Here is a 25,449-nt window from a genome sequence, read left to right as displayed (position 1 = left end):
GAGCCAGCTCCTGTGGACGGAAGGGTGGAAAGAAGCGGAGATGTCTTTGTCATTCCCCCCCCCCGCCCCAGAGGGAAGAGATAGAGAGTCCGGATGACACCTGTAACTTTGCCGGCGCGGAGGAGAAGGAGGGGTGGGGGGAAGGCGCCCAGCCTTGGCCTTGGGAATCGGCTGCTGGGCAGAGATATCAGCCGTCCAGGGAGTCTGAGCTTTTAACCCTTTCCTGAGAAACGAAGGCTTTGTAAAATATTACTCCTCCTTGATTTGAAGTAGGAGAGAGACAGTCTGGGATCCGAGATGATGGAAGAAGAAATTCTTGAGTTGGAAGGAGATGATAGAGTGGCTTGTGGCTGGACTTCTCTTGTTAGCCATAGACTGAACCAAATTCTCCTAACAGAAGCTGCACTTAGGGTGGTGCGTTGGTGTGCCAGGAGACCTGTTTCAGTGATTACCAGCAGAGGAGTAGAGAGAACAGAGGAGAGTTGGAGAAGGTGTGGAGAAGCCCTCTATCTTCAAGGAAGAAGAAGAGGAGAAGAGGACCTCTGTTCTTGGACCCTCAGCCCCAGGGGAAGATGGGGGGGACTGTAGTCCCAAAATGAGAAACTGAACTGTTGTCTCTTTTGGTTCATGGCAAAGCATCCTTAAAAGAGCCCTGTGAGCAGTCTGTCCATGCCCGGTGGTGAGAGCACTTTGACATGGAAAGGAGAGTGTCACCATGGCAGATTTTCTCTGGGCAGTCGCCATGTGTGACATGGAAACACAAGGGTGGCAATTGTGTTTCCTGGGGGGGGGTGGTCTGTGGCACAGGAGAGACTCCTGTCTCCCTTGAAAGACTGAGTATTTGAATATCTGAAGAGTAGCAACTTGATCAGGATCCTGGGTGGTGTCTCAGTGTTAAGTTTTTTTAGAAATTAGGTGGGAGGAGGAGGGGTGTTTTAGAAAGTCTTCATCCAGGATTTAGTGTTTGTAGTTTTTCTAGTAGTAGTAGTTTAATAAAGTTCTTTCCTTTGTTACTAAGATGGGCCTGCTCTGCTCTGTTCCTGATCACATCTCACAGCAATTATTTAGAAAAGTATATTTTCATAGGGGCGCTGGCATCGCGCCAGTGTCAAACCATGACAAAACTAAACACCAACAATGAAAATTATTTTTCATGTAAAGCCAGCAGCATATTATTTTTGACCAAAAAGTCTAGATTTGATTTTGACTGCCACCAGGCGTTATAAGCTCTATTTCTTTTACCACTGTCAGAGTAACCCTTCCCCACAGTGGAAGGTAACCCTTCCATTTCTTAGTGAGGATTCAAACTCTTGTAATCTGAGAACTGAAGTTGGTTTTCATATGCCTAAAATGTACGTTTTCTAAAGGAAACAATGTGCATGCTTTGTGAGTAGAAGGAAGCAAAAGGAATAGTGAGAAAAACATCCTTTTACAATCCTGTGGTTACTTGGTCCAGCAGGGATGTTACACCCATTGGGCTGCAGATTTCCAGCACTGAGAACATATTTAAACATGTGTTTTGATTTCCAAAGGTTTGAAGTTAATTGCTACCCAGCATTCCATTCCCAACACCACACTTTATTCTAGAGCAGAACTTAAGAAAGGAGTTTCTTTGGCTTTTTAAGACCTGCAATGAGAAGCAGAAAAAAAAACAAAACAAAACAAAACAAAACAAAACAAACAAAAAAACCCCAAAAAACAACAACAACAAAACAAAAAAAACCACCTCCAACTTAAAGGAGATTTCCCCACCTGGACTGCATTTCTGGTTGTGCTTTGAACTGATGCTGCACAGCTTGTGGGGGCTGTTGGCATGGAGTGTGGAGCAGAGCTGGCACCTGCTGCTGCGGGACTCCCACCTGGCACTGGGATAGAGGCCCTGCTTGCTGGGATGGATGGTGCTGGGGCTGCTGCTGCTGCTGCTTGTACCGAGACAGGCTGAAGAACAGGCCCAGGATGGCCTTTAGATTCCCATTCCTGATTTCTGTAAGGCAAAGTGGAGAAGTCACTTGTCAGCCATCAGTGGGTGCTTTCTCTCCAACAGCACAGCGGGTCAGCCATTGCATCCCCAGAACACTGTCTTAACTAAGCTCCTTTGGGATATCCTTTAGGATAAGTTTCTTTCTGCACATCTAATTGGCATTACAGTTGATTGTCAGTGAGCACCAATGAGAAATAAATAACTAATCTCTCCCCTGCAGCAACTGAGCAATATCTCGTATTTCCTCTGCAGTTTGTGTTAATGCCAGTGTGCTTAAAAAGCAAGTCCCTTTAAATCTTTTCTTTAAATTAACATAGCTAAAACCCCCAAAACAGAACCCCCACAACAATAATTGTATTAAGGACAGCACACTGTAAATGATTTCTCAGTCCTAAACTTGCACAAGGAGGAAACTACTCCGTTCTGACACGTATTTTTGGATTGTCAGAATAATCATTTCCAATAAGAAAATTTGATGCAAGTTTTGCACTAGAAAATATGGTTATTGAGTGACATAGCTGCATTCAAACATAATTACCATCTTTGATACTATCACAAGCCGATAAGGAATGGGCACCCAATGTACCTAAAGATAGCTTGACAGTCAATGTATAAACTTTTCAATTCCTGACTGTCATCCTCTTCTATGCAATATCAAATGCAAAAATATAAAAGCAAACAGAAATACAAAGATGAAGAGGTGTATCAGACCATGCACTTAACCGCTGTATCATAATTAATACGTCAGAGGGAAAATTCTTCCTTGTAGACAACCTTACTGTGCTGTGACTTAATTATTTGGCATGTTTAATTTCCTAAATTAAAAAAGTGAATTTAAGAAGCTACATCAAACAGCTGAAATTCTGCCTGTGTTGTACAGACCACTTGAACTAAAAGTTATCTATTGCCCTGTGAGAAAGTAAGAAGAAAAGGACATGTGGCTAGACATTGGCCAAGCACAAAGGCAAGAACAAGAATTTTCTTTTGTTTCCAGTTCCAGCTGAAAGGTTGCCCTGCGTTTGTGATGGGCCCCACTCCATCCTTTACTCCCTCTCCCAGCCACATTTCTGCTCACATTGCTCATCTTTGCTGTATAAACAAGCTTCTGCTTCTAATCCTAAGCACTTTACACAGCAGATCTGAGGCTCAAGGTTTAAAACTGTTCTTGCCTGTTCTGTACCAGCTCCCAGCTTTGGTCTCCTTGCCTACCTGCACCTCAGTCTACTTTCCCTTCCCAGCCACTAATATAATTTACTTTCTTTCTGAAATTTGTCTCAACCCATGCCCACATCTTCAGAGAACATTAGCCCTTCTCCAGGTGGCCCTGGTCATCACCCAGGCCCAGTGGGGTGATGACTCAGGATATTCCTTTCCAGATATCCAGATATCCAGACCCAGGATATTCCTTTCCTCTCATACTTCTTGATTCAGTTTCCCTAGCCATTTTTTCTTCCCTGCAGCCTGGCCCCTCCATCAGTGCTCTCTCCCACCACTGACCCCTCAATCCTTGTTTAAAGGATTCTAATTCCCAGAACCCTCCAGCAGCCATTTTCAGTCTTCCTTTGTTTTCTTGGCCAATTGTAGTCTCTTCCTGAACAGAGGGGTCCCAGTTAATCCTACCTGTTTCCCCTTTTCCCAGCCCACTCCTGCTTCCATGCAGTGCCATATACAAACCCAGCCTTCTCTCACTGCACCAGGCAGGTCCCTTCTCTAATCCACAAGCTCTCTTCAATAATCTATGTTTAGGACAGGGATGGAAGTAGAACATACAGCAGAACATAGTAAAAAGGATTTCCTTATCTCCAGCAAAGAACTCAAATTACTCATGGGATCTGTAAGGAAAGTAGCATCTAATCACAGGTCAAAGCATAACTAAACAGATAGGCAGACACTGGGAAGCTTAACTGCATAAATACAGGTCAGAGAGAAAATAAATTATCATGGGCCTGCTTGTTTAAATTTAGCAAAGCTATATGCAACTGGAAACTGATTTCTATGTGAAGTGAGAGGCAATTATAACAATAATCCACCTACGACGTGTTGCTGCCTGTTTTCTGCTGCATTTATCAGAAGGGCAATCTGCTTTTGACCAAATAATCAGAAGAAGAACACTTTTAATGAGTTAAAGCAGTCTCTTTGCCTCTGGATTTGGAAAAAAAAAAAAAAAAAAAAAAACATTTTAAATCGGACTTTCAGCGGTACCTCTGTTTCTTTTATCTTAAAAACTGAGGTAATTCTGGCAGTTCTACCTTGCACTTCATACAAAAAGAGTATTTCAAAGATGACTTCAGCCTCACTGCACTCTGCACACCAGCAGAGTCTCAAATGCTTCCTGCTTCAAGTCCTCTCCAGCCCATGGTCAGCTCTAGTATCATACTGACTTAGATAAAGACAAGGATGTCACCCAGCCACTCTAAATGTGGAGCCAAAAATTACTGTCATGGGTACTGGAAACAAACACTCCAGACACTTGAAACTGGAATTTGGTTCTCATAGGAAACCCCACAATTCCACTTTTTGGAGATTTCCATCCTGGGATATTCCTGCTGCTGCTTGTTTCCCCTACATCACTGTTGCAGGATGTGTTCAGCTGATCATTATCCAGCACATATGTTATCCAAAAGATGTGCAGCTGCTTGTCTGTGATATCAGTTTGAGTTTCTACTGCACATTTATGTCCTCCAATATCTTCAATATCTTGAGAGCAAGGAGATATTGTGTGAAGGACAGCAAGCTTCTCTGGGCAGCTGCAATTCCAGGAGTCTAAAACAAATCTAAGGGCAGGGGTATAGAAAGACAGTTCAAAGAATGAACAATAAAAATTTGCAGCAAGAAGTGAAAAGAGATCTCCAGCTCTCCATAGTTTTCTTCAGTAACTAGAAATGGAGATTTTATATTTTTAAGAATCTTTGATAAGGGGATGCCTTTTTTGCCTCCACGTTTCTGGGGAAGGGGAGCCTCTAGCACAGCATGGTCATTATCAGTGATTGCAGATCCTCAGCATCTCCACTGCATAAATCCATCAAAATAGACTCTGTCAGTGGCACACACATATCAAAGCAGGATTTTTCAACTCTGGAAGGATATACATGTGCAGTCCCAAATTATTTCAACATTTAGGAGTCATCAAAATTCCAGTTTTGAATCATTAACTTCCCTCCACACTGAAGCTACACTGTTGAAAAATATGTGCTCTTAACAAACCCAGGAGACTTCAGTGATTATTCCCATTTGTAAGCAATCACAAGCTTTTCCTTCCTCCTCGATGAGGATCTGCCAGTGAAGTAAATAAAGTTATTTGCAGTTGACCTAGCAGGCAATTTGCACAGAAACACTGGCTTGTTTGGTAACAACATTCCTCACTTTAAATGGTTCTTTGTTCCTCAACACAGTGCTGGAGCAACTAGAAAGAGAAATTCACTTTACTGTTGCATTCAAGTCTTTTAACTTATTTTATAAAAATATATTCATTCCCTCCCCCTCTCTAGTTGTCACTTTCTTCCTTCAGTGTTAGTGGTGGAGCCAGTAAATGCTCTCATTTATATGCTGGCAGCAAACATTGCTGGTCCCTTCTTAGCTTCCACGTGATTTAATACACTAATTCCTAGATAGTGTAAAAGAAAGGCAGAAATGCCAAACCAGTGAAGCCATGGGGTAACATGTGTCCTGCTGGGCCTGACTGGTGACTTGGCCAGAGAGCTCTGAGCATTCATCATGCTGTCCCTTCCCCAGCATGAGCAACACCACGTGAGCTGCCAGCTCTGTACACCCAGGCAGTTTCCTCACCACTGATCTGATGTTTCACTTAGATTTTACCTTCTAGCATGACAGGTAAATCATGTGAAATGTATTTTTACAATATTTCCACGCTAAGGTCAAAATTGGCCTTTACATCCGACTCAGCTGCATTTTCTTTTCAATAATTTCCTTGCAAACAAATTTCTGCCATTTGAAGTTTTAGCTCATGCTTTCTTTTCTTGACATGAGACTCCTTCTGATTATAACTGAGCAATTGAAGCATGCAATGCTGGCAGCACTCAGGTAAAGCTTCTCTTTGGAGGAAAATATTTGTTATTGCTGTTCTAATCCAGCATAAGAATACACCTAACACTCAGCCTCCTCTTCTGCTAGCTGTCGTGTACTCAGGTTAGAACACTAAATATCTGCTATTTTACTGCAGCCTGCTCCTCCAAACTAAGTTTGTGAAGAGCCTCATTCATCAAATGTAACTTTGAAGTCTCATCTGATGACACACATTCAATTACTTGTTCTGCAAAACACTGATGGAGATGTTATATCATATATTCAGCTACTGAGCCCACCTGCTTTTCCAGCATATTTAAATTAAAATACAAGTGAATGCTGGTGCTGAGGATGACAGAAATCTGTTTGATCTCTTAATATGATAATAGCTAAACAGCTTCTGAGCCAACAGGTACCACACATCCTGGCATAAAGGAACAGAGTTAACTTAAGTTTGCTTTCAGAAAATTCTGATGCTCTTCAAAAGCAGAGTGATTAATTAGAAGTCAAAATGTTTTGTTTTGGCTCAAAACATTTGGATTTGATTGCTTTGTGCACTTGGAAACAGGAAAAATCTTTAAAATGAGAAGCAAGCAGGATGGTTGTTCAGGTAAGAGAATAATTGAAGAATAAGGAAATAAATTTTTCTCTGAAAGGGCAAACAACTGACAGCTGTTCACTTATATCTGTAAAATATACACTGATCAATGTGCAAATTACAGAACTGAGATAAGAAATTTCTGGTTTTAAACAAAGTAGTAAAGAAGTGACTGAATTCTAATTAGGTCTCATTGATTACTTTTACAAGTCAGCTGTGTAGAAATTAGATACATATTTTATCTACCTTTCACACTGAGATGGGGTAAAAAGAAATAAAGATTGCCAGAAGTTTGAATTGACCTTATTAATGTTCCATTACACTCCATGTTCTAGCTGCAATCACAGGTAGTAATTCCGGTTCCTCATTCAACATGAAATCTTAAACAACCAATGGACTCACCTTCTGCTGACAGCCCCTGGATGTTAATCCCCTTAGCAGCCAAGAAACTCAGGCATGCATCTATGTTTTCAATCTGTTCAAGAACAAACAAAACAAACAGAAAAAAAGGAGACACAAAAAGAAAATGCATTGTAATAATTATTTACTTCCATCTACCACCACTCTTGAGTGCACTCAGTCTTTGCATCCCATCAAAAAATCCCATTGCTCATGATGTGGAAACCATAGCATGGAACCCCCTCGGTTACTGAGGTCCTAAATGGATTATTCCATTGATTATAAACTGACTTTTCCATGGGTCAGAGCTTTCTGTTATTTGCATTTGCATGAAGCAGGTCAGCCCAAGCCCCAGTCACAACAGATGATCGCTGCATTTCTTATTAGAGGGTCAACGATGCTCTGTGCCAGGATTCGTAACCTACAAGTGTAACAAACATGAAACCAAAAATAAACATGGAGGCCATTTGTTTGGGAAGGCAGATTGCCACTTGCTCGGAAGCTGACAGCTGGCAGAAGTTTCCAGCCACGCCAGGATTTGAATACAAAAGCTGTAACTGGAAACCCCAGCCGGAAGGTAGAACTCGTTCCCTGGTGGCATTCCCCACGATTCAGAAACACCAGGCCACTCTGGGCACTCACTGAGGGTCATGTCCTGCCTCTCACAGAGTTGGACAATGGGAACAACCTTCATGGGATAAAATCAGCTTTTACCAGGCAGGGACTTGTGCACAACAGGTCTGGCTGTCAGTTGCTCTACACAGCTCTGCTGTTATACACAGACTGGACTCAAACACAAGCTAAGAAAGTGAACTCCAGAGAGGCTGGACAGGTCAGGAATGTTTTCCAGTCCATCTCAACACTACAGTAAGAATCTTGCAGTAGCCTCACACCTGATTTCCCACCAAGCTTCACTGAAGCTCTGCTGTCATAACCCGAAGATGCAGGGAGATGCTAGCCCCCACCCCAGACTAAAGCACTTCCATGCAAAAGCCTACACTTGGACACCTCGAGGGGCTGCAAAGAACATTTTAGGAAACACCATGTTTTTTGTGTGGTTACACAACAAACTCTTAGATGATACTGTTGAGCAATTCTTTTATTTAACCATGGCAATCAGCAAGTGATAAAATAGTCTTTGTGTTTGAACATATCTCAAACATTAATTTATTAATTCCTGAAACATTGCAATCTAACACTGCATCCACCATATGGATAAGGAAGGAGACAGACACCAAGCCCCACACTTGGTCTCATATAACTACCTTTATTCTGTGAAGCGTGGAGACATCAAAAGGAAACATGAAAAATCCAGCTGCCCTGGCAGCTCCTGCCTGCCCTCAAAAAAATACACAACTGAGGGTTAAAGCAGCATTTTAGAACTTGAGCTCCCAGCACCTGACCTGAGCTCCTTGTCCTTCTCAAAGTAATAAAAAAAGTACCATGGAAGCTGCCAGGAAACCTTCCACATGGATTTCTCTCAGGGTACAATAATTTATTGTCAATAACTATAACAATAAAAACATTTTCTTCTGTCGGGGTGGAGGTTAAATTATTGGCAATGTTGAACTGTGATTTCAACAATTAAAAACATGTTTATCGGCCTCATAATACTTTGAGATATAATATAAAGTACACAAAGTATATAGTACACTTTGAGTGTACTCCAAAACCCAGAGAGGTACCAAAGAATACATTTCCTGTACTGCTCAGACCTCAAGGCTTGGAGCAGGGTGCAGTTGAAAGGTTCATTTATCCATAGTTCAATATGATCCAACAGTCAATTGACCCATTTCCTTCTTCAGTACTCAACAACCCTTTCAAGTTTCCAACACAGCTCTTTTATTAAGGTGACTGGGGACTCAGCTGGAAAACTAAAGTTCACCTTTTCAAAAATAAACACTACATAAAAGGATCAGTCCATTCCTACTACCTGCACTTAACAAGCTGCATCATTCCAAGAACACTTCCAGACTTCCACAGCTGTGGGTAGATGCTTCCTCTCCAAATAAGCAGGTTAGTGACTAAAGATAAGCAACATCTCACCTTCACTCCAGATCTGCAGTAGCTCTCTCAGTCCTGCTCTGCTTGCTTCTCTTCCCAGGCCCCTCACCTTTGCATAAACTCTCTTTTAGGACAGAGTGAGCACAAGATTAATATTTACATCTGGGTAGTGAGTTCCTCATCCATGTCCTCATTCTTGGTGCTATATAGCAATCTTTGCTGATGTCCTAATATCATCCTCTTCAGATTCAGGGAGGCCCCTTTAAAATAATTCCATTTCTCCTATGGTATAACCCCACAGTTTATCTGAGCATTGTAGCCACTGAATTTAGGTAATTCACTCCCATCCTCAGACTGATGGATATCTCTCCGTCACAGATCTGTATCTGAACCATAGGTTGAGCAACCTGGAACCTCACTGCCATACAAAAGGTCAGATGGGCTGCCTTGCCACAGCAGTTGTAATGCCTGGCTAAAAGCTGTGAGAAACAGGGATTAAAAGCTGTGAGAAACAAGGGCTAAAAGCTGTGAGAAACAGGGGCTCTTGATGCTCTACTGGTATGGAAAACACCCTAATTTCATCAGGCATGACAAAACAAAGTGGGAGTAACAGGGATGTGCAAAAGTACACCCCTTTACATTCAGAAAATAACTAGGATAAGATACTGTGGGAATGTATAGCACTGCACATATGAGAAATTCACTAAAATAAAATTGAAAGATATAAATGTGTCAATGACTGTCTAAGATTTACATACTATCTGTGATACTAACAACATTACATGGCAGCAAGGCAGGAATGAGAGGAATTGGTTGATTTTGAAGGAAAAACAGAGCTCGAAAAGGAAAAGAGAAGGAAATTGGAGAAAATCCAAGAAGGAAGCGGAACACTGAATGCAGGATTGTAGCTGAAATTATTAAAATTTACTGCTGGTAAGAATTCAAGGCCCTTCCCACACATCAATGGCTGGCCTGAGTCAAGAACCCTGACTTGGCTGAATCAGTCTAATGAATCAGAAATCATCTTGCTGTTTGAAGAGATAACTTCCCAGCAATGCAACATGTCATGAATTTCACTCATGAAGGCTCCAAGGAAGAATTCCTGCCCTGGCCCCTGCTGTATTAACTACTAATAATACGAAAATATTGTTTTATGGCCCCCAGTGCAGACAGGGCTGGAGATAGCAAGCTATGATAATTAGAGCATTTAGATGTGTGTAGGAGAGAAGTGAAGTTTCTGGATAGGTCACAGCTGGATGGTAGGAAAAAAATTCTTCCCTGTGAAGGTGGTGAGGTCCTGGCACAGAACTGTAGCTGCTCCATCCTGGAATTGTTCAAGGCCAGATTGGACAGGGCTTGGAGCAACCTGGGATACTGAAAGGTGTCCCTGCCCATGACTGGGAATTGGAACAAGATGGTTTTTAAAGTCCCTTCCAACCCAAACCATTCTATGATTCTAAGCAAAACACTCTGCATCTCGGTGACTTCCAACATAAAACACAGTTGCCTCCTTGTAATTACAGCATTCAGCAGCAAATCATCACCCAGATTCTATAGGCCCCTTTTCTGCCAAGTCCACATATTGCTTAAACCCTTTAAGCAGATGTGAAAGGACTGGATTTGACAAAGGGGAGTGGATATTTTCTGTTTCATTGTGAGCTACAGTTGTTTTTTTGGCTGACAATTCTGATTTCTCATTTGCTTTGTCAGCAACATTTAACACAGCTAAAGCAAAGCAGGAAAGATGGCAGCTGGATACTGTCATTCCCTGCCTACCCAAAACAGGGGAAAGCTGTGCAAAAGAAGGAAAACCAAGCACAGCCACCCACAGTGATTATCTCACTCAGAAACATTACTGGGGTATCCAAAACTGAGCCTTATTAAACCTCCCAGCCAAAATATTCAAATGAGTTTGCAATTTTAGATTGCCACATTTAAACTACTTCAGATGTAATCTACTGTCAACATGTGCTATCAGTCCCACATCCTTTTATGATGAGTATTTATTCTGAAATGTCCCTAAATGCCAACCAAGCACAGCTGAGCCCACACCAGAGGGGCTGGCAGCCTCTGGGGTTCCTCCTCCTCCTTTCTTTTAATTAGGAGATTATGAGAAAAAAACTACAACAATGCTGTAAAATTAAATTTCTGCTCAAACATAATGTATCAAGTGTCATCACTCCCATTCTCATATTCAGAGAAGGAAAACCTACCTGAAAACTTCCTCTTAACATGAATAACCTGACAAGGTGGGAACAGAAAGCATCATGGCTAAGTGCTGCACATGGAGAACTGTCCAAGACCAGATAATCACACAAGACTTTGTGCTTGTCATATAGCAGCAATTTCAATTTCTATTCTTGTCAGTGCTAGAGAGAAAACATGCCCTGGCCTGTATGAACAGAACAGGATATGTCAGAAACAAATTAAAAAAAAAAAAAACCAAGCCAAAAAATCCCCATCCTGTAGCCTATAAATGTAGACCCACAGGTGGGCACTGACATGTTGAACATTGACTATATCAGACAAAAAGCTGAGTATGGACACAGCCTCCAGCCAAAGCTGTCTGTCGAAGTCTGCCAAGTCAAATACAGAAGGTAAAGGATAAACAGTGCTGCCCCGGGCACAGACTCAGATGGTTTCTTTACACAAAAACCAGAATTAAACTTATTGTAGGTTCCTTCACTTACAAACCAGGGGAAGTTTCTCACATTGTGATGCAAGATCTCTTCTCCCAACTTTTACAGTGATAAATGGGGAGCTTTGATGAGCTTATCCAGAAAACCCACTTCTTATACTGAAACCTGTGCTTTCCATGTAACCTGTGGTTTAATGTTATGTGTAGTATATTATTTTCAAAAGAAAAAAGAATGAATTCATATGAAAGTTTTTAAGACCTCACAAACTTTTATGCAATATTCCAGCAGATTTAACATATAGTGCAGAAACAAGGAAATAGCCTAAGAAACACAAGCTGTTCCTTAAGACAAAATCTATTCATTGTATGTATTTTTTAATAAGACTTTTACTCTTGTTATGTGTAACGGGTATAATTTACGCCATTTTAGCATGATATATATAATTTTAAATATTTGTCAGAATGTACCCCCCCCAACCCAGGCAAAACCAGGTGTGTGTTGAAACCCGATTTACAAGTAAAAGGATGTGGCTCGCCCAGGAGATGGGTCTTATCTGAAGTACCCAGGCGCTGATCATCGCGTGAAGGACCCAAGATGGACATCAGGAAAATTCCTCCCATACGTGTGAATACCGTGTTCCCATAAATTTCATCAAGGGTATCAACGACTCCGGACTTCGAATTGTTCTGCCTTGTCGCCAAGAAGGAAATCTCATCAACTTATGGGACTCTGAATGAAACAAAGGACTGAATGCCGAAATCCTGGCTTCAGGCAAAATTTTCCCTAAAAAATCGCTTGTACCAGGATGGTGGTGCGTGGGCATAGAGGAACCATGCTGAGGCTGACTTCTGTGTCTCACACCCAGCGCCGATCCCGGGCTCGGCACTACCCTTTTCCTTGTGGCTGGCTAATTAGACCTCTATTGCTAAAATAAATTTTTATTTTTATTTTTGACTTGGCTGGATCATTTTTCATTTATAACACTCTCATATTTTTATACCCTGAAGTTTGGAAAGAGCCTTAAAATCTTAAGTCAGGGTCCCTTTCTCTCTGGGAGCAGCTTTTAATAAGTGTCAGAGAGAGGTTTGTCCACAGGGAGAGAATGCAGGAGCACCATCATAGAATGTGTTGGAAGACCCTTGAGGAAGGGATCCAACAGCTGAGGGAAGTGGCAGTATTTGAGGTACTCTTTGGGAGGGATTGACAGCATGATGATGACCCCGACAAGGTCAGGTGCACGGGGCAAATGCTGTGGAGTCCAGCAAATCTTGGGCCATCTCGGTACACCACTTTCATTGCAACAATTGATGCTGACACTAACTGAGAGACAGTGGGTTCTGTTGCCAACAAACTTAGGAATTATGAGAGTATGATTAATGGTCCAATGCAGGCTCATATCTCAGCTGTGATTAAGGAGTTCAAAGAGGAGATGAGGGAGGAGATGAGGAAGGTTAATGCAGCACCTGTGCGAGTCACAGGCCCCAAAGTCAAAGCCCAACAATCCCCAGCTAGAGAGAGAGGGTACACCCCAAGGGCTAATCTGTGGTTCTTCCTGCATGACCATGGGGAAGACATGGGAAGGTGGGATGAGAAACCCACTTCTGTCCTGGCAGCACAGGTGCGCCAACTCAAGGAGGGAAATTCTAACCAGGGGAGCTCCACCAAGGTGAAGGTAGCCTCAACCTCCCATGACCAAGCTGTCGGGTACGATCTGTCAGATCCCCTTGAAGGAACCTCTAGTATGTATGTCCAAGAAAGGAATAATAACCAGGGTTAGAGGGGCCCTGTCTCTAGCCAGGGAGAGGCACAGGAAAACCAGATCTTCTGGACGGTGTGGATCCAATGGCCTGGCACATCAGAACCACAAAAATATGATGCTTTAGTTGATACTGGTGCGCAGTGTACTCTGATACCATCGGGACATGTCGGGGTGGAACCTGTTTCCATTGCTGGTGTGACAGGGGGATGGCAGCAACTGACCCTGGTGGAAGCCAAGGTGAGCTTGACTGGGAAGGAGTGGAAGAAACATCCTATAGTGACTGGCCCAGACGCTCCGTGTATTCTAGGCATAGACTTCCTCCGGAACGGCTATTACTAAGACCCTAAGGGACTCAGGTAGGCTTTTGGAATAGCTGCTGTAGAAGCAGAGGACATTAAGCAATTAAACACCTTGCCTGGACTGTCAGAAAATCCATCTGCAGTAGGACTCCTGAGGATGGACGAGCAACGTGTGCCAATTGCGACCTCGACAGTGCACCGCTGGCAGTATCGGACGGATCGAAATGCTGTGATCCCCATCCATAGAATGATTCGTGAGCTGGAGAGCCAAGGGGTGGTCAGCAAAACCCACTCACCCTTTAACAGCCCCATCTGGCCTGTGCCCAAATCTGACAGAGAATGGAGATTGACTGTGGACTACCATGGCTTAAATGAAGTGACTCCACCGCTGAGCACTGCTGTACTGGATATGCTGGAACTCCAGTACGAGCTGGAGTCCAAGGCAGCAAAATGGTATGCCACTATTGATATTGCTAATGCATTTTTCTCCATTCCTCTGGCAGCAGAATGCAGGCCTCAGTTTGCTTTCACCTGGAGGGGCGTGCAGTACACCTGGAACTGACTGCCCCAAGGGTGGAAACACAGTCCTACCATCTGCCATGGACTGATCCAGACTGCACTACAAGAGGGTGAGGCTCCAGAACACCTGCAATACATCGATGATATCATTGTGTGGGGGAGCACAGCGGCACAAGTGTTTGAGAAAGGTGAGAGGATCATCCAGATACTGCTAGAAGCTGGCTTCGCTGTCAAGAAGAGCAAAGTCAAGGGACCTGCCCGAGAGATCCAGTTCCTGGGAGTGAAATGGCAAGATGGACGGCACCAGATTCCCACTGAGGTCATCAACAAGATCACGGCGATGTCTCCACCAACCAGCAAAAAAGGAAACACAAGTTTTCCTAGGTGCCATAGGTTTTTGGAGAATGCACTTTCCCGGGTACAGCCAGACTGTGAGCCCTCTTTACCTGGTTACCCGCAAGAAGAACAATTTCCACTGGGGCCCTGAGCAGCAACAAGCCTTCACCCAGATCAAGCAGAAGATCGCTCATGCTGTAGCCCTTGGCCCAGTCAGGACGGGACCAGAGGTCAAGAATGTGCTCTACTCTGCAGCCGGGAACAATGGTTTGTCCTGGAGCCTTTGGTAGAGGGGGCCTGGTGAGTCTTGAGGCCGACCACTAGGATTCTGGAGCCGAAGTTACAAAGGGTCCAAAGTCAAATACACCCCAACAGAGAAGGAAATCTTGACTGCCTACGAAGGAGTTCAAGCCGCCTCAGAGGTGACTGGCATGGAAGCACAACTCCTCCTGGCACCTCGACTGCCGGTGCTGGGGTGGATGTTCAAAGGAAAGGTTCCTACTACCCACCATGCCACTGATGCCACATGGAGCAAATGAATTGCCCTCATCACCCAGCGCGCCCGTATTGGAAACCTGAATCGCACTGGGATTTTGGAGATAATTACAAACTGGCTGGAAGGTGAAAACTTTGGTCTCACTGCTGACTAGGAGCAGGTACAAGCAGCAAGGGCTGAAGAAGCTCCACCATATAACCAACTACCAGCAGAGGAAACACGCTACACTCTCTTCACTGACGGTTCCTGTCGCATTGTAGGGATGAACTGGAAGTGGAAAGCAGCCGTATGGAGCCCCACACGACAAGTTACACAAGCTACCGAAGGAGAAGGTGGATCGAGCCAACTCGCTGAACTCAAGGCTTTCAGCTGGCCCTGGACATTGCTGAAAGGGAGAAGTGGCCAAAGCTCTACCTTTATACCGATTCGTGGATGGTAGCCAATGCTCTGTGGGGCTGGCTGGGAAGGTGGAGAAAGGCCAACTGGCAGCGTAGAGGAAAACCAATCTGGGCTGCTGATATATGGAAAGACATTGCCTCTCTGTTGCATCCCAGGTTTGGGTTCACATTATGGGTTTTTCCTTTGTTAGTTTTCCAGTTCTCTGTACCCTCGTGCATCCCCCGAGTTTTCCCCTACTCCTGTGGTTTCCGTGCCTGTGTCCCTGTTCTCGTGGTCCCACTCACCCCAAAGTCTCGTGTCCGCCCCTGCCGTGTTCCCATTGGTCGCTGCAGTACACGTCATCACCGCGATGTCTGTACCCATTGGGCGGGAGGGCTCCCCGTCCGCCCTGTCCCTTCCCTATTTGATCCCACTCCTCGGCATGCTCGAGGCCATTTGCGTCCGTGCGAAGCTGGGATCGGCTGCAGCCTTTCCATCGCAGCTCTCGCAGCCAATAAAGCATCCAGCCGCCACGCGGACGGATTTGGACGAATTCCCTGCCTCTTTGTTTCTTCCCTCGCGCCGACGGCAAAGCGCGGCCAACAGCCCACCCCGGAGCGCGACAGCAAAAGCGCCCGGAAACTGCGGCGAGCCCCGGCCCCGACGAAAAGCTGAGAAGCCCAAGCCAGGCATTCGGAGCTGATCGGGGCAGACAAAGTAAAGAGCAGCCGCGAGTGACGCCCAACGTCCGGGCCACGGCCAGCGCAAAGCCGCGGAGCAGGCAGAGAGTCGCCACAGAGCACCCGGGAGCCACGCAGAGAGAGCGCCGCCGCCGCGAAGCCGCGCCGCCGACCAGCGAGCGCCGCTGCCGAGACGAGCGTGCGCGATCTGCGCGGAAAACCGCCGCCGCCACCGCAGGGTCGCGGTCCACGACGGAAAAGTGCTCCGTGCCAGACTGAAAACGGGAGCAAGTGCACCCCGAAGTAAGTCAGTGACGTCTCCGCCACCCACAGGAAAACACGCTGTGTTTTCCCGCGTGGGACTGGAAGCGCAACCATTCACGGCTACGGAAAGCCGAAGAACGGACGCTTCCTGGGAAAGAAGACCCTGGTAGCAGCTTTTATTTGCGAAGATTCCGGTTTGGTGAGTGATTAGCCACGGGGGGTACCCGGCTGATACTTCACGTGGGTGGGCTCTGCCGCGTTTCCGGGGGTACGGATCACGCAGCGCGCAGCGTGTGCGGCGGGCCGCCGGGGTCTTTCGCGTTTTTTGCTTTTTTTCTTTCGCCTTTTCTGCACCAGGGGTGAGGCTTTGGGTAGAAATAGCATGGGGACCACGCTATCTACCCAACAAAGGGAATTCTATACCCAAATTAAGGGGATTTTATCAGTAAAACATCCCTACCCCAAAAATTCAGTCAAGCAGTTTGTACGATGGCTCTGCTTTTCCTTTCCACGTGTAACCGCAGAGGATGCTCACAGAACAGAGTTCTGGGAGCAAGTAGGAGCCAGGTTAGCAGAGGGAATCGACAGGGACCCCTCTGTGAAAGATTGCTTCCCAAAGCTCCATTTGCTAATCTCGGAGGTTGTAAAAGCAGGGTCCATGCGAGAAGCGGCCAAGGAAAGGAAAGAGCCATCGGGCAAAACTCTTGTTTCCCCCGAATCCATTTCCCCATCCTCTCCTACCCCTTTTTCCCCTAAACCGGGTAGGCAGAGGGGAGTACTCCGCCGCTCTGAGGCGCAGGGCAGCTCCACAGACGTGGACCGTGCTCCTGGCTCCCCCGAGCCATTCCGGCACCCCCGCCTTGGTGGAATTAGCTACTCTGCTGAGGAACTTATCCCAAACCCCTTTTCCAATCCCTTTTTCCCAGTTAAGAAATCCTAGTTCTGGCGCTACCCCGCGCTGCTCTGCTCCCCTGAATCCCTTTCTTTGTCCCCCTGAGGAAGCCGCAGCCACGTGGCTAGGGCCTCTGTCTTCCCAAGATGGAGGGCGGCCACGTGGAGAGGTTTCTTCTCCCCATAATCCCTTTGTCTCCTTTGTTCCCTGTATCCCCACCTTTAACCCCACCCCCTTCTGTTTCCCTGTGGGTGTGGGTACCGCCCACTCCAGGCATCGGGTTGCCACCCCTCCCCCTGTTCCCCCTCGGGTGGGCGTTCCCTTCTTCCATGTCCTGCCCGCCGCAACATCAGCCCCACCCTCCCCCAACAGGGAGGGCTCTGTCACCTCCGCCCCGCTGTCCCAGGGAGAAGATTCTCCCTGCCCTGTCCCACGTACCGCGCCCCCACGTCCTCCCGCTCCTCGGATACCCAGGAGGGGAGGGGGGAGTAGGGGAGAGGGGAGGGGACGGGGCCCAATCTATGAAGTCGAGCAGTCACTCCACACTCCAGCCTCCTACGCCAGGGGAGGGGAAAACCCTACATGGACACCCCTTCCCTATGAATCCATAAAAGAGGTCTGCAAAACATCATGCGATTTCGGACAAAAAAGCCCGTTTTTTAAAGGCATTTTAAAAGCGACTTTAACGTCTAGAACCGTAGTGCCAGCAGACCTTAAGTGTCTGTTTAGCTGCCTGCTTCTCCCATCAGAATACAGCCTGTGGGAGAGGAGGTGGAAGAAACTGGCAGCAGACCTGCTTCCCGAAATCCTAGAAGGGCCTTACAGCCTGGATTTCGCGGAAGAACTGATCACTTTGGACCATCTTGTGGGTGAAGGAGAATGGAGTGAAGGGCAACTTCAAGCTCGGGGAATTCCAACGGCCGTGCTGGACATGTCCAGGGGTGCAGCAGAGCGTGCGTTCCTGGGCATGCCCACCAAGGACCCAATGGTTCCCTATACAGCGATTAAACAAGGTGTCGCAGAGCCTTTTGTAGATTTCGTAGACCGGGTCCGGGCAGCAGTCGAGAGACGAGTGGAGAGACCTGAACACCGAGACGGGCTAGTCCTAGAAGTGGTGCACATGAACGCCAACACCATGTGCAAAAGAATCATCCTGTCGCTGCCGGCCTCACCAGCGCCGACCCTCGACCAGATCATCGAGGAGTGCACCCTGAAATCACACCTGATAGAGGAGGAGGCCCCAAAGAGACCTAAGGACAAGCTGGTCGCATCTGCTGTTGCTCCTCCAAGGAACTCAACTCCGAAGCGACTTCCATCCACACGCCGGTGCTTCCACTGCCATCAGGAGGGACATTTTCAGGATCGCTGCCCACTTCTAAGGACTATACCACCCAGGGCTGCGGGAGGAGGGAGGAGGGATGGGAGCCCCACAATCCCAAAAAACTAGGAAAGGAACGCGCACTTGCCTCGCGTGCTGATAAAAATGAGGCAAGTCGTGGTGCCGCGAGAGGAGCCGCGATACACCATCTAGTCCCATCTGTAAGCGGCTGCCTCTCAACTACTGACATCGGGGAGCCTTATCGGCTCCGACTCACCAATTCTGTCCACTTTCGTTCCCAGGACTGGCATTTCTTCATAGCAGATGCAGAGCTTCTATCACACATCTGCCGCTGTGAAACCAGGAGGAAGGAGGACCTTCTGAACTGCAGGTACCTCGTGGTCGGAGACACAAAAAGCACCCCACTGGAGATAGAAGTTCCTCCAGTAATTTCCACCCTTAATCCAAGGCTCTTCTATCTCGTGGCACGCTGTGTCCATCCCCCCCTCTTCCTGCCTAAGGGCCAGGTTATTGCACAGGCAATTCCTATTCCTCGTGCTCTGTGTAATGACCTGGAACTCTCAGTCTTTTATGCTGGGAAGTTGGGAGAGGAAAATCCCCTCGTATGGTGTAAACTCAAGTGCGAGGGGCATTCTGCATACCTTCAGGGGATGTTGGACACAGGGGCAGACGTGACGGTCATCCCACCACATAAGTGGCCGTCACACTGGGAGCTGCAAAGCGTGGCCACGCCAGTCTTAGGACTAGGCGGGCCCCAGCCAGCAAAGCAATCAAAAAATATTATCCAAATTAAGGGTCCGAACGGACTGCTAGCCTCAGTACGTCCGTTCGTGATCGATTGTAAATTTACACTATGGGGGAGAGACACCATGTTCCAGTGGGGAGCCAAATTGGAATTTCCGGCCCCCCAACATTTTTAGGTGCGGCCACTGAGGAGCGCCCCACACAGAAATTAACATGGCTCACTGATAAGCCTGTCTGGGTGGAGCAGTGGTCGCTGAGTAAACAAAAACTACAGGCGCTCACAAAACTAGTGGAGGAGGAATTGGCAAAGGGACATATAGTCGAAACTAACAGCCCCTGGAACTCTCCGGTGTTTGTAATTAAAAAACCAGGGAAGGACAGGTGGCGACTCCTCCATGACCTAAGGAAAATTAATGAAGCCATAGAAAATCTGGGCTCTCTCCAACCGGGTATGCCATCTCCATCTATGCTACCCCAAAATTATAATTTAGCTGTAATTGACATTAAAGATTGCTTCTTTCAAATCCCGCTCCATCCGGATGATGCTCCCCGTTTTGCCTTCTCTGTACCCTCCATCAACAGGGAAGCCCCTATGAAGCGCTACCACTGGACAGAACTACCTCAGGGGCTAAAATGTTCCCCCACTATATGCCAGTGGTATGTCGCCAGGGTTCTGTCCCCAGTGCGTGCCAAGTGGACATCCTGTATTTTCTATCATTACATGGATGACGTGCTGATTTGTGCCCCTGACAGCGAGGTCCTACAAGCAGCTCTGGAGGACACTGTTAGGGCCTTGTCGGTGGCCGGATTCGAACTACAAAAAGAGAAGGTACAGTTACTGCCACCCTGGAAGTACCTGGGCCTAGAAATTAATAACCGAACGATTAAGCCTCAACAAATTCAGATAAGTAACAACCCCAAGACGCTGAATGACATCCAGCGCTTGTGTGGATCACTAAATTGGATCAGGCCATGGCTGGGACTCACCACGAGAGAACTATCCCCTCTTTTTGACTTGTTAGCAGAAAGGGAGGGGGATGAGGGTTTAAGTTCCCCAAGAGTCCTGACCCGGGAGGCCAGAGCCACACTCGAGAAGGTCCAAACCACCATCGCGAGTAGGCAAGCCCATCGCTGTCAACCAGGGCTGCCTTTCCGCTTCATCATCTTAGGTGAGTTACCCCATTTATACGGTATAATATTCCAGTGGGACAAGGGCCAACAGGACCCTCTCTTGATAATTGAGTGGGTGTTCCTTGGCCACAGACAGTCCAAAAGTATCACCAAGCCACAAGAGCTGATGGCACAGCTCATAATACGGGCCAGGGCTCGTCTGCAAGTACTAGCGGGTTGTGACTTCACATGTATCCACCTCCCCATCAAAACATCCACGGGGAAAATGACCAAGGAGACCTTTGAACACCTTCTCAGACAAAATGAAAATTTGCAGTTTGCTCTAGACAGCTTCTCAGGCCAAATTCAAATTGGGCATCCTGACCATCATCTGTTCAATATAGAATTCAAATTGTTGCCGAGAGAATTGCAAAGTAAAAAGTCACTCAAAGCACTGACAGTGTTCACAGATGGGTCAGGGAAGTCCCACAAGTCAGTAGTGACTTGGAAAGACCCAGTGACTCAGTTGTGGGAATCAGACGTTAAAGTAGTGGAAGGTTCCCCACAAGTGGCTGAGTTGGATGCTGTCGTGAGGGCTTTTAAAAAATTCGATCAACCTTTTAATCTAGTCACAGATTCGGCATATGTGGCAGGAGCAGTGTCTAGAGCTGAACATGCAATTATAAAAGAGGTCCCAAATCAAGTCATCTTCAGGTTGCTCACAGAATTAGTACACCTGGTTTCTAACCGTGAGCATCCCTTTTATGTGGTACATGTGAGGTCACACATGGATCTCCCAGGCTTTATTGCCGAAGGGAACCGCAGAGCAGACGCCTTGGCAGCCCCAGTACAGCTGGGAGGCCAGCCAAACATAGTCGAGCAGGCCAAGCTCAGCCATCAGCAGTTCCATCAAAATGCCCCAGGTCTGGTACGCCAGTTCCATCTACGGCGTGACCAAGCCAGGGAAATTGTGGCCTCATGCCCCAACTGTCAGGAGGCAGCTCTACCAACACTGGGAGCAGGTGTGAATCCCAGAGGTCTCCGCAGTTGTGAGGTATGGCAGATGGACGTCACCAAAGTCCCCGAATTTGGGAAACTCAAAAATGTCCATGTAACCGTGGACACCTTCTCGGGAGCAGTTTTCGCCTCAGCCCACATAGGAGAAAGAGCCACAGACGTGAAAAAACACCTCAAAACACGCCTTTGCTACTTTAGGGGTCCCAGCCACAATAAAAACTGATAATGGTCCAGCATATACTTCCAGGGTGCTCAGTAACTTCCTGCAGGAATGGGGGGTCCAGCATAATACTGGGATTCCTCACTCCCCCGCCGGCCAGGCCATAATAGAGAGGACTCACCAGACGCTGAAACAAGTCCTCCGGAAGCAGCGGGGAGATGTGCGAGTGCTGTCACCGCACGAGAGACTCTGCAAGGCCTTGTTTACTATCAATTTCCTAAACTGCTCTTTTGACAGGCAAGAACCGCCAGCCCTGAGACATTTCAAACAACATCAGGAGCTCCAGCCAGATGAGAGGCCTCCAGTATTAGTGAGGGATCCAGACTCTAATGAAATCCAGGGTCCATTCCCACTCTTGACTTGGGGACGGGGATATGCCTGCGTATCCACGCCCTCAGGAGTCAAGTGGATCCCCAGGAGGCATCTCAAACCTTACACACCAGGACAGTCAGTGAGTCGGAGCGATACAGTGCCAGTAGATGCAACCAATGATCCCACCAACCAAGGGGTTGCATCCAATCGCAGGCGCCGCAGAAAAGGGAGAGACTCAACATCTCCCTAAAAAGCACTTTTCCCATATCTACCTCAGACCATGTATGTCTCCAGATCGTGTATAATAAAGTTGTTGTCCCGGTTCCCCTATCCCCAAACACCCAGGGAAGAAGCAGCTGCAGTACCATCCCCAAGCCCTTTCCATCTACAAAGCAGTCACAGCAGCAGAAGAAGCTAAGAGAAGAAGCCACTGCGCAATAATCTAAAGAGAAACAACTGTCTTTTTTATATTATTTAAAGCGGGGAATTGTTGCATCCCAGGTTTGGGTTCACATTATGGGTTTTTCCTTTGTTAGTTTTCCAGTTCTCTGTACCCTCGTGCATCCCCCGAGTTTTCCCCTACTCCTGTGGTTTCCGTGCCTGTGTCCCTGTTCTCGTGGTCCCACTCACCCCAAAGTCTCGTGTCCGCCCCTGCCGTGTTCCCATTGGTCGCTGCAGTACACGTCATCACCGCGATGTCTGTACCCATTGGGCGGGAGGGCTCCCCGTCCGCCCTGTCCCTTCCCTATTTGATCCCACTCCTCGGCATGCTCGAGGCCATTTGCGTCCGTGCGAAGCTGGGATCGGCTGCAGCCTTTCCATCGCAGCTCTCGCAGCCAATAAAGCATCCAGCCGCCACGCGGACGGATTTGGACGAATTCCCTGCCTCTTTGTTTCTTCCCTCGCGCCGACGGCAAAGCGCGGCCAACAGCCCACCCCGGAGCGCGACAGCAAAAGCGCCCGGAAACTGCGGCGAGCCCCGGCCCCGACGAAAAGCTGAGAAGCCCAAGCCGGGCATTCGGAGCTGATCGGGGCAGACAAAGTAAAGAGCAGCCGCGCCTCTCGGGTGGAGAAACTAGTGGTGAAAGTCTGTCATGTAGATACCCATGTCCCCAAAAGTCAGGCTAATGAGGAGCACTGAAACAACGAGCAGGTAGATCAGGCAGCAAGAATAGAGGTGTCAAAGATAGACTTAGATTGGCACCATAAGGGGGAGTTGTTCCTGGCTCGATGGGCTCATGATGCCTCAGGTCATCAGGGCAGAGATGCCACCTACAAGTGGGCATGAGACCAAGGGGTGGATCTAACCATGGACAGTATTTCTCAGGTTATCCATGACTGTGAGACATGTGCTGCCATCAAACAGGCCAAGTGGGAGAAGCCCCCATGGTATGGTGGACGGTGGTCCAACTGCAAGTATTGGGAGACCTGGCAGATTGACTACATCACACTGCCTCAGACACGCCAAGGCAAGCACTACGTGCTGACCATGGTGGAAGCCACCACTGGATGGCTGGAGACCTACCCTGTGCCTCATGCCACTGCCCGGAACACCACCTTAGGCCTGGAAAAGCAAGTCCTGTGGAGACATGGCACCCCTGAGAGAATTGAGTCAGACAACAGCACCCATTTCAAGAATGGCCTTATCAACATCTGGGCCAGAGAACACGGTACTGAATGGATATATCATATTCCCTATCATGCTCCAGCTGCCGGCAAAGTTGAACAGTGCAATGGACTCCTTAAGACTACCCTGAAGGCACTTGGTGGGGAACATTTAGAAACTGGGAAATGAACCTGGCAAAAGCAACCTGGATGGTCAACACCCAAGGGTCCATCAATCGGGCTGGTCCTGCCCAGTCAGAACTCTTGCACACAATAGACGGAGATAAAGTCCCTGTGGTACATATAAAAGGTATTTTAGGAAAAACTGTTTGGATTAAGCCCACCTCAGGCAAAGACAAACCCATCTGTGAGATTGTTTTTGCTCAAGGACCTGGTTACACTTGGTGGGTAATGCAGAAAGACGGGGAAAACCGTTGTGTACCACAGGGAAACCTAGTCTTAAGTAAGAACTGGGTGTAAGATTTCATTGTGATGAAGATAGAAATAGAATAAGCGGTGGATAATGTCCTGGCTTGTAAAATAAGCATATATTCTATTTGCCATCTGTTGGAGGTGGGCAGTTTTCTTATCTCTTCCAAGAACAATGTCTTCCTCCGGGGAGATATCTTCTGTTAATGGGCCATTGAATGACTCACTGTGTGACTGATGGGGTTGCATCATCCCACTGGGAGATGCTCCACCCAGAGGGAGGAGCCAAGCATCCCTACCTGCATAAAATCAGCATTTTTGAGACATGAACTCAGCCTCTTCGCTGGATTCCCAAAGGAGCAGCTTCTTTGTCTGCTGGATTCCCAGAGGAAGACCAGGCCCATCTACTCTATCACCAGACCTTCAGAGAAAACTACACCCTTCTACAGGACCAACGCTTCAGCAGCATTTCATCTGCCACTCCAGGAGGAGCAGCCCCCACTTAACTGGACTATCACCAACACCCTGACTCCTCAGGGTGTTAGGTTTCTGACTCTTATCAGTAGTTTTGTTTGTACAAAATCTTTTTTTTTTTAATTTATTTAGCTTTTTCCGAGTAAAGAACTGTTATTCCCATTCCCATATCTTTGCCTGAGAGCCTTTTTATTTTGAAATTGTGGTAATTCGGAGGGAGGGGAGTTTACCTTTTCCGTTTCATGGGAGACTCTAGCCTTCCTTCACAGACTCCTGTCTTTTCAAACCAAGACAGGGCAGTAAACCACCCTGGCCAAAATTCCTAATGACAAGAAAGAGCATCCAAGGGACATGCTTCTATTGTGAATGGATTCAGGCCATCCAGGGCAACTCCCAAGGTTTGCCAAAGCTGATCTGCTCAGGGAGAGACACATAGAGGGTTGTAGAAATGCTCCAGCTTTATTCAGCCTTCTTTCAGGTTTGTTTTTTTGGGTTTATTTATTTAAAACTGAAATTTTCCCTTTGGAAAAAACAAAAGTAAAGAGCGTTTTCTTTGAAAAATATTCCTTGAAATATTTTTTTTTATTAGCTCTTCAGAATCAGACATTTGAAAAGTTAAAGTGGGTAATTTGTGAGTAAGTTGAAATCTTGAGATGTTCTAAATTATGATCAAGCCGCAACAAGCTCAACTTTGCTAAACAGGTATCAACAAAGAATCCCGCCTCTGGAGAATCATTAATTTAGGATATAGATTAAACTCTCTTGACAATATTTTAGCATACCAGAGTAACTGTATTTCTTGGCACTGAATCTCTGTTCCTCTGTAACTGAAAAGAGGAAAAGGTAGAGAGAAGCTATGGCTGTGCTCAGTAAACCCATAATTAGGACAGCAGTGACACTCACGGATGCATTACTTACACCTTCCCTGGCTG

At 46.8% G+C, this 25,449-nt stretch overlaps 1 protein-coding gene across 5 annotated transcripts in view; it reads right to left on the bottom strand.

Moving 5' to 3' along the window:
• Nucleotides 1-25,449, bottom strand: part of NAV2 (neuron navigator 2) — a 405,891-nt gene that overhangs the window by 125,460 nt on the left and 254,982 nt on the right. For all 5 annotated transcript variants that reach the window (XM_068194174.1, XM_068194170.1, XM_068194171.1 and 2 more), the window contains 2 exons: nucleotides 7,005-7,077; nucleotides 1,753-1,984 (listed from right to left, as the gene is read on the bottom strand). In XM_068194174.1, coding sequence (XP_068050275.1) covers nucleotides 1,753-1,984; nucleotides 7,005-7,077 — 305 coding nt within the window. The remainder of the gene's footprint in view (nucleotides 1-1,752; nucleotides 1,985-7,004; nucleotides 7,078-25,449) is intronic.

Source organism: Anomalospiza imberbis, chromosome 6, assembly GCF_031753505.1.
Source record: "Anomalospiza imberbis isolate Cuckoo-Finch-1a 21T00152 chromosome 6, ASM3175350v1, whole genome shotgun sequence".
Classification (NCBI taxonomy): domain Eukaryota; kingdom Metazoa; phylum Chordata; class Aves; order Passeriformes; family Viduidae; genus Anomalospiza; species Anomalospiza imberbis.
Note: the sequence above shows the minus strand (reverse complement) of the source record. Positions and strands in the feature narration are given on the sequence as shown.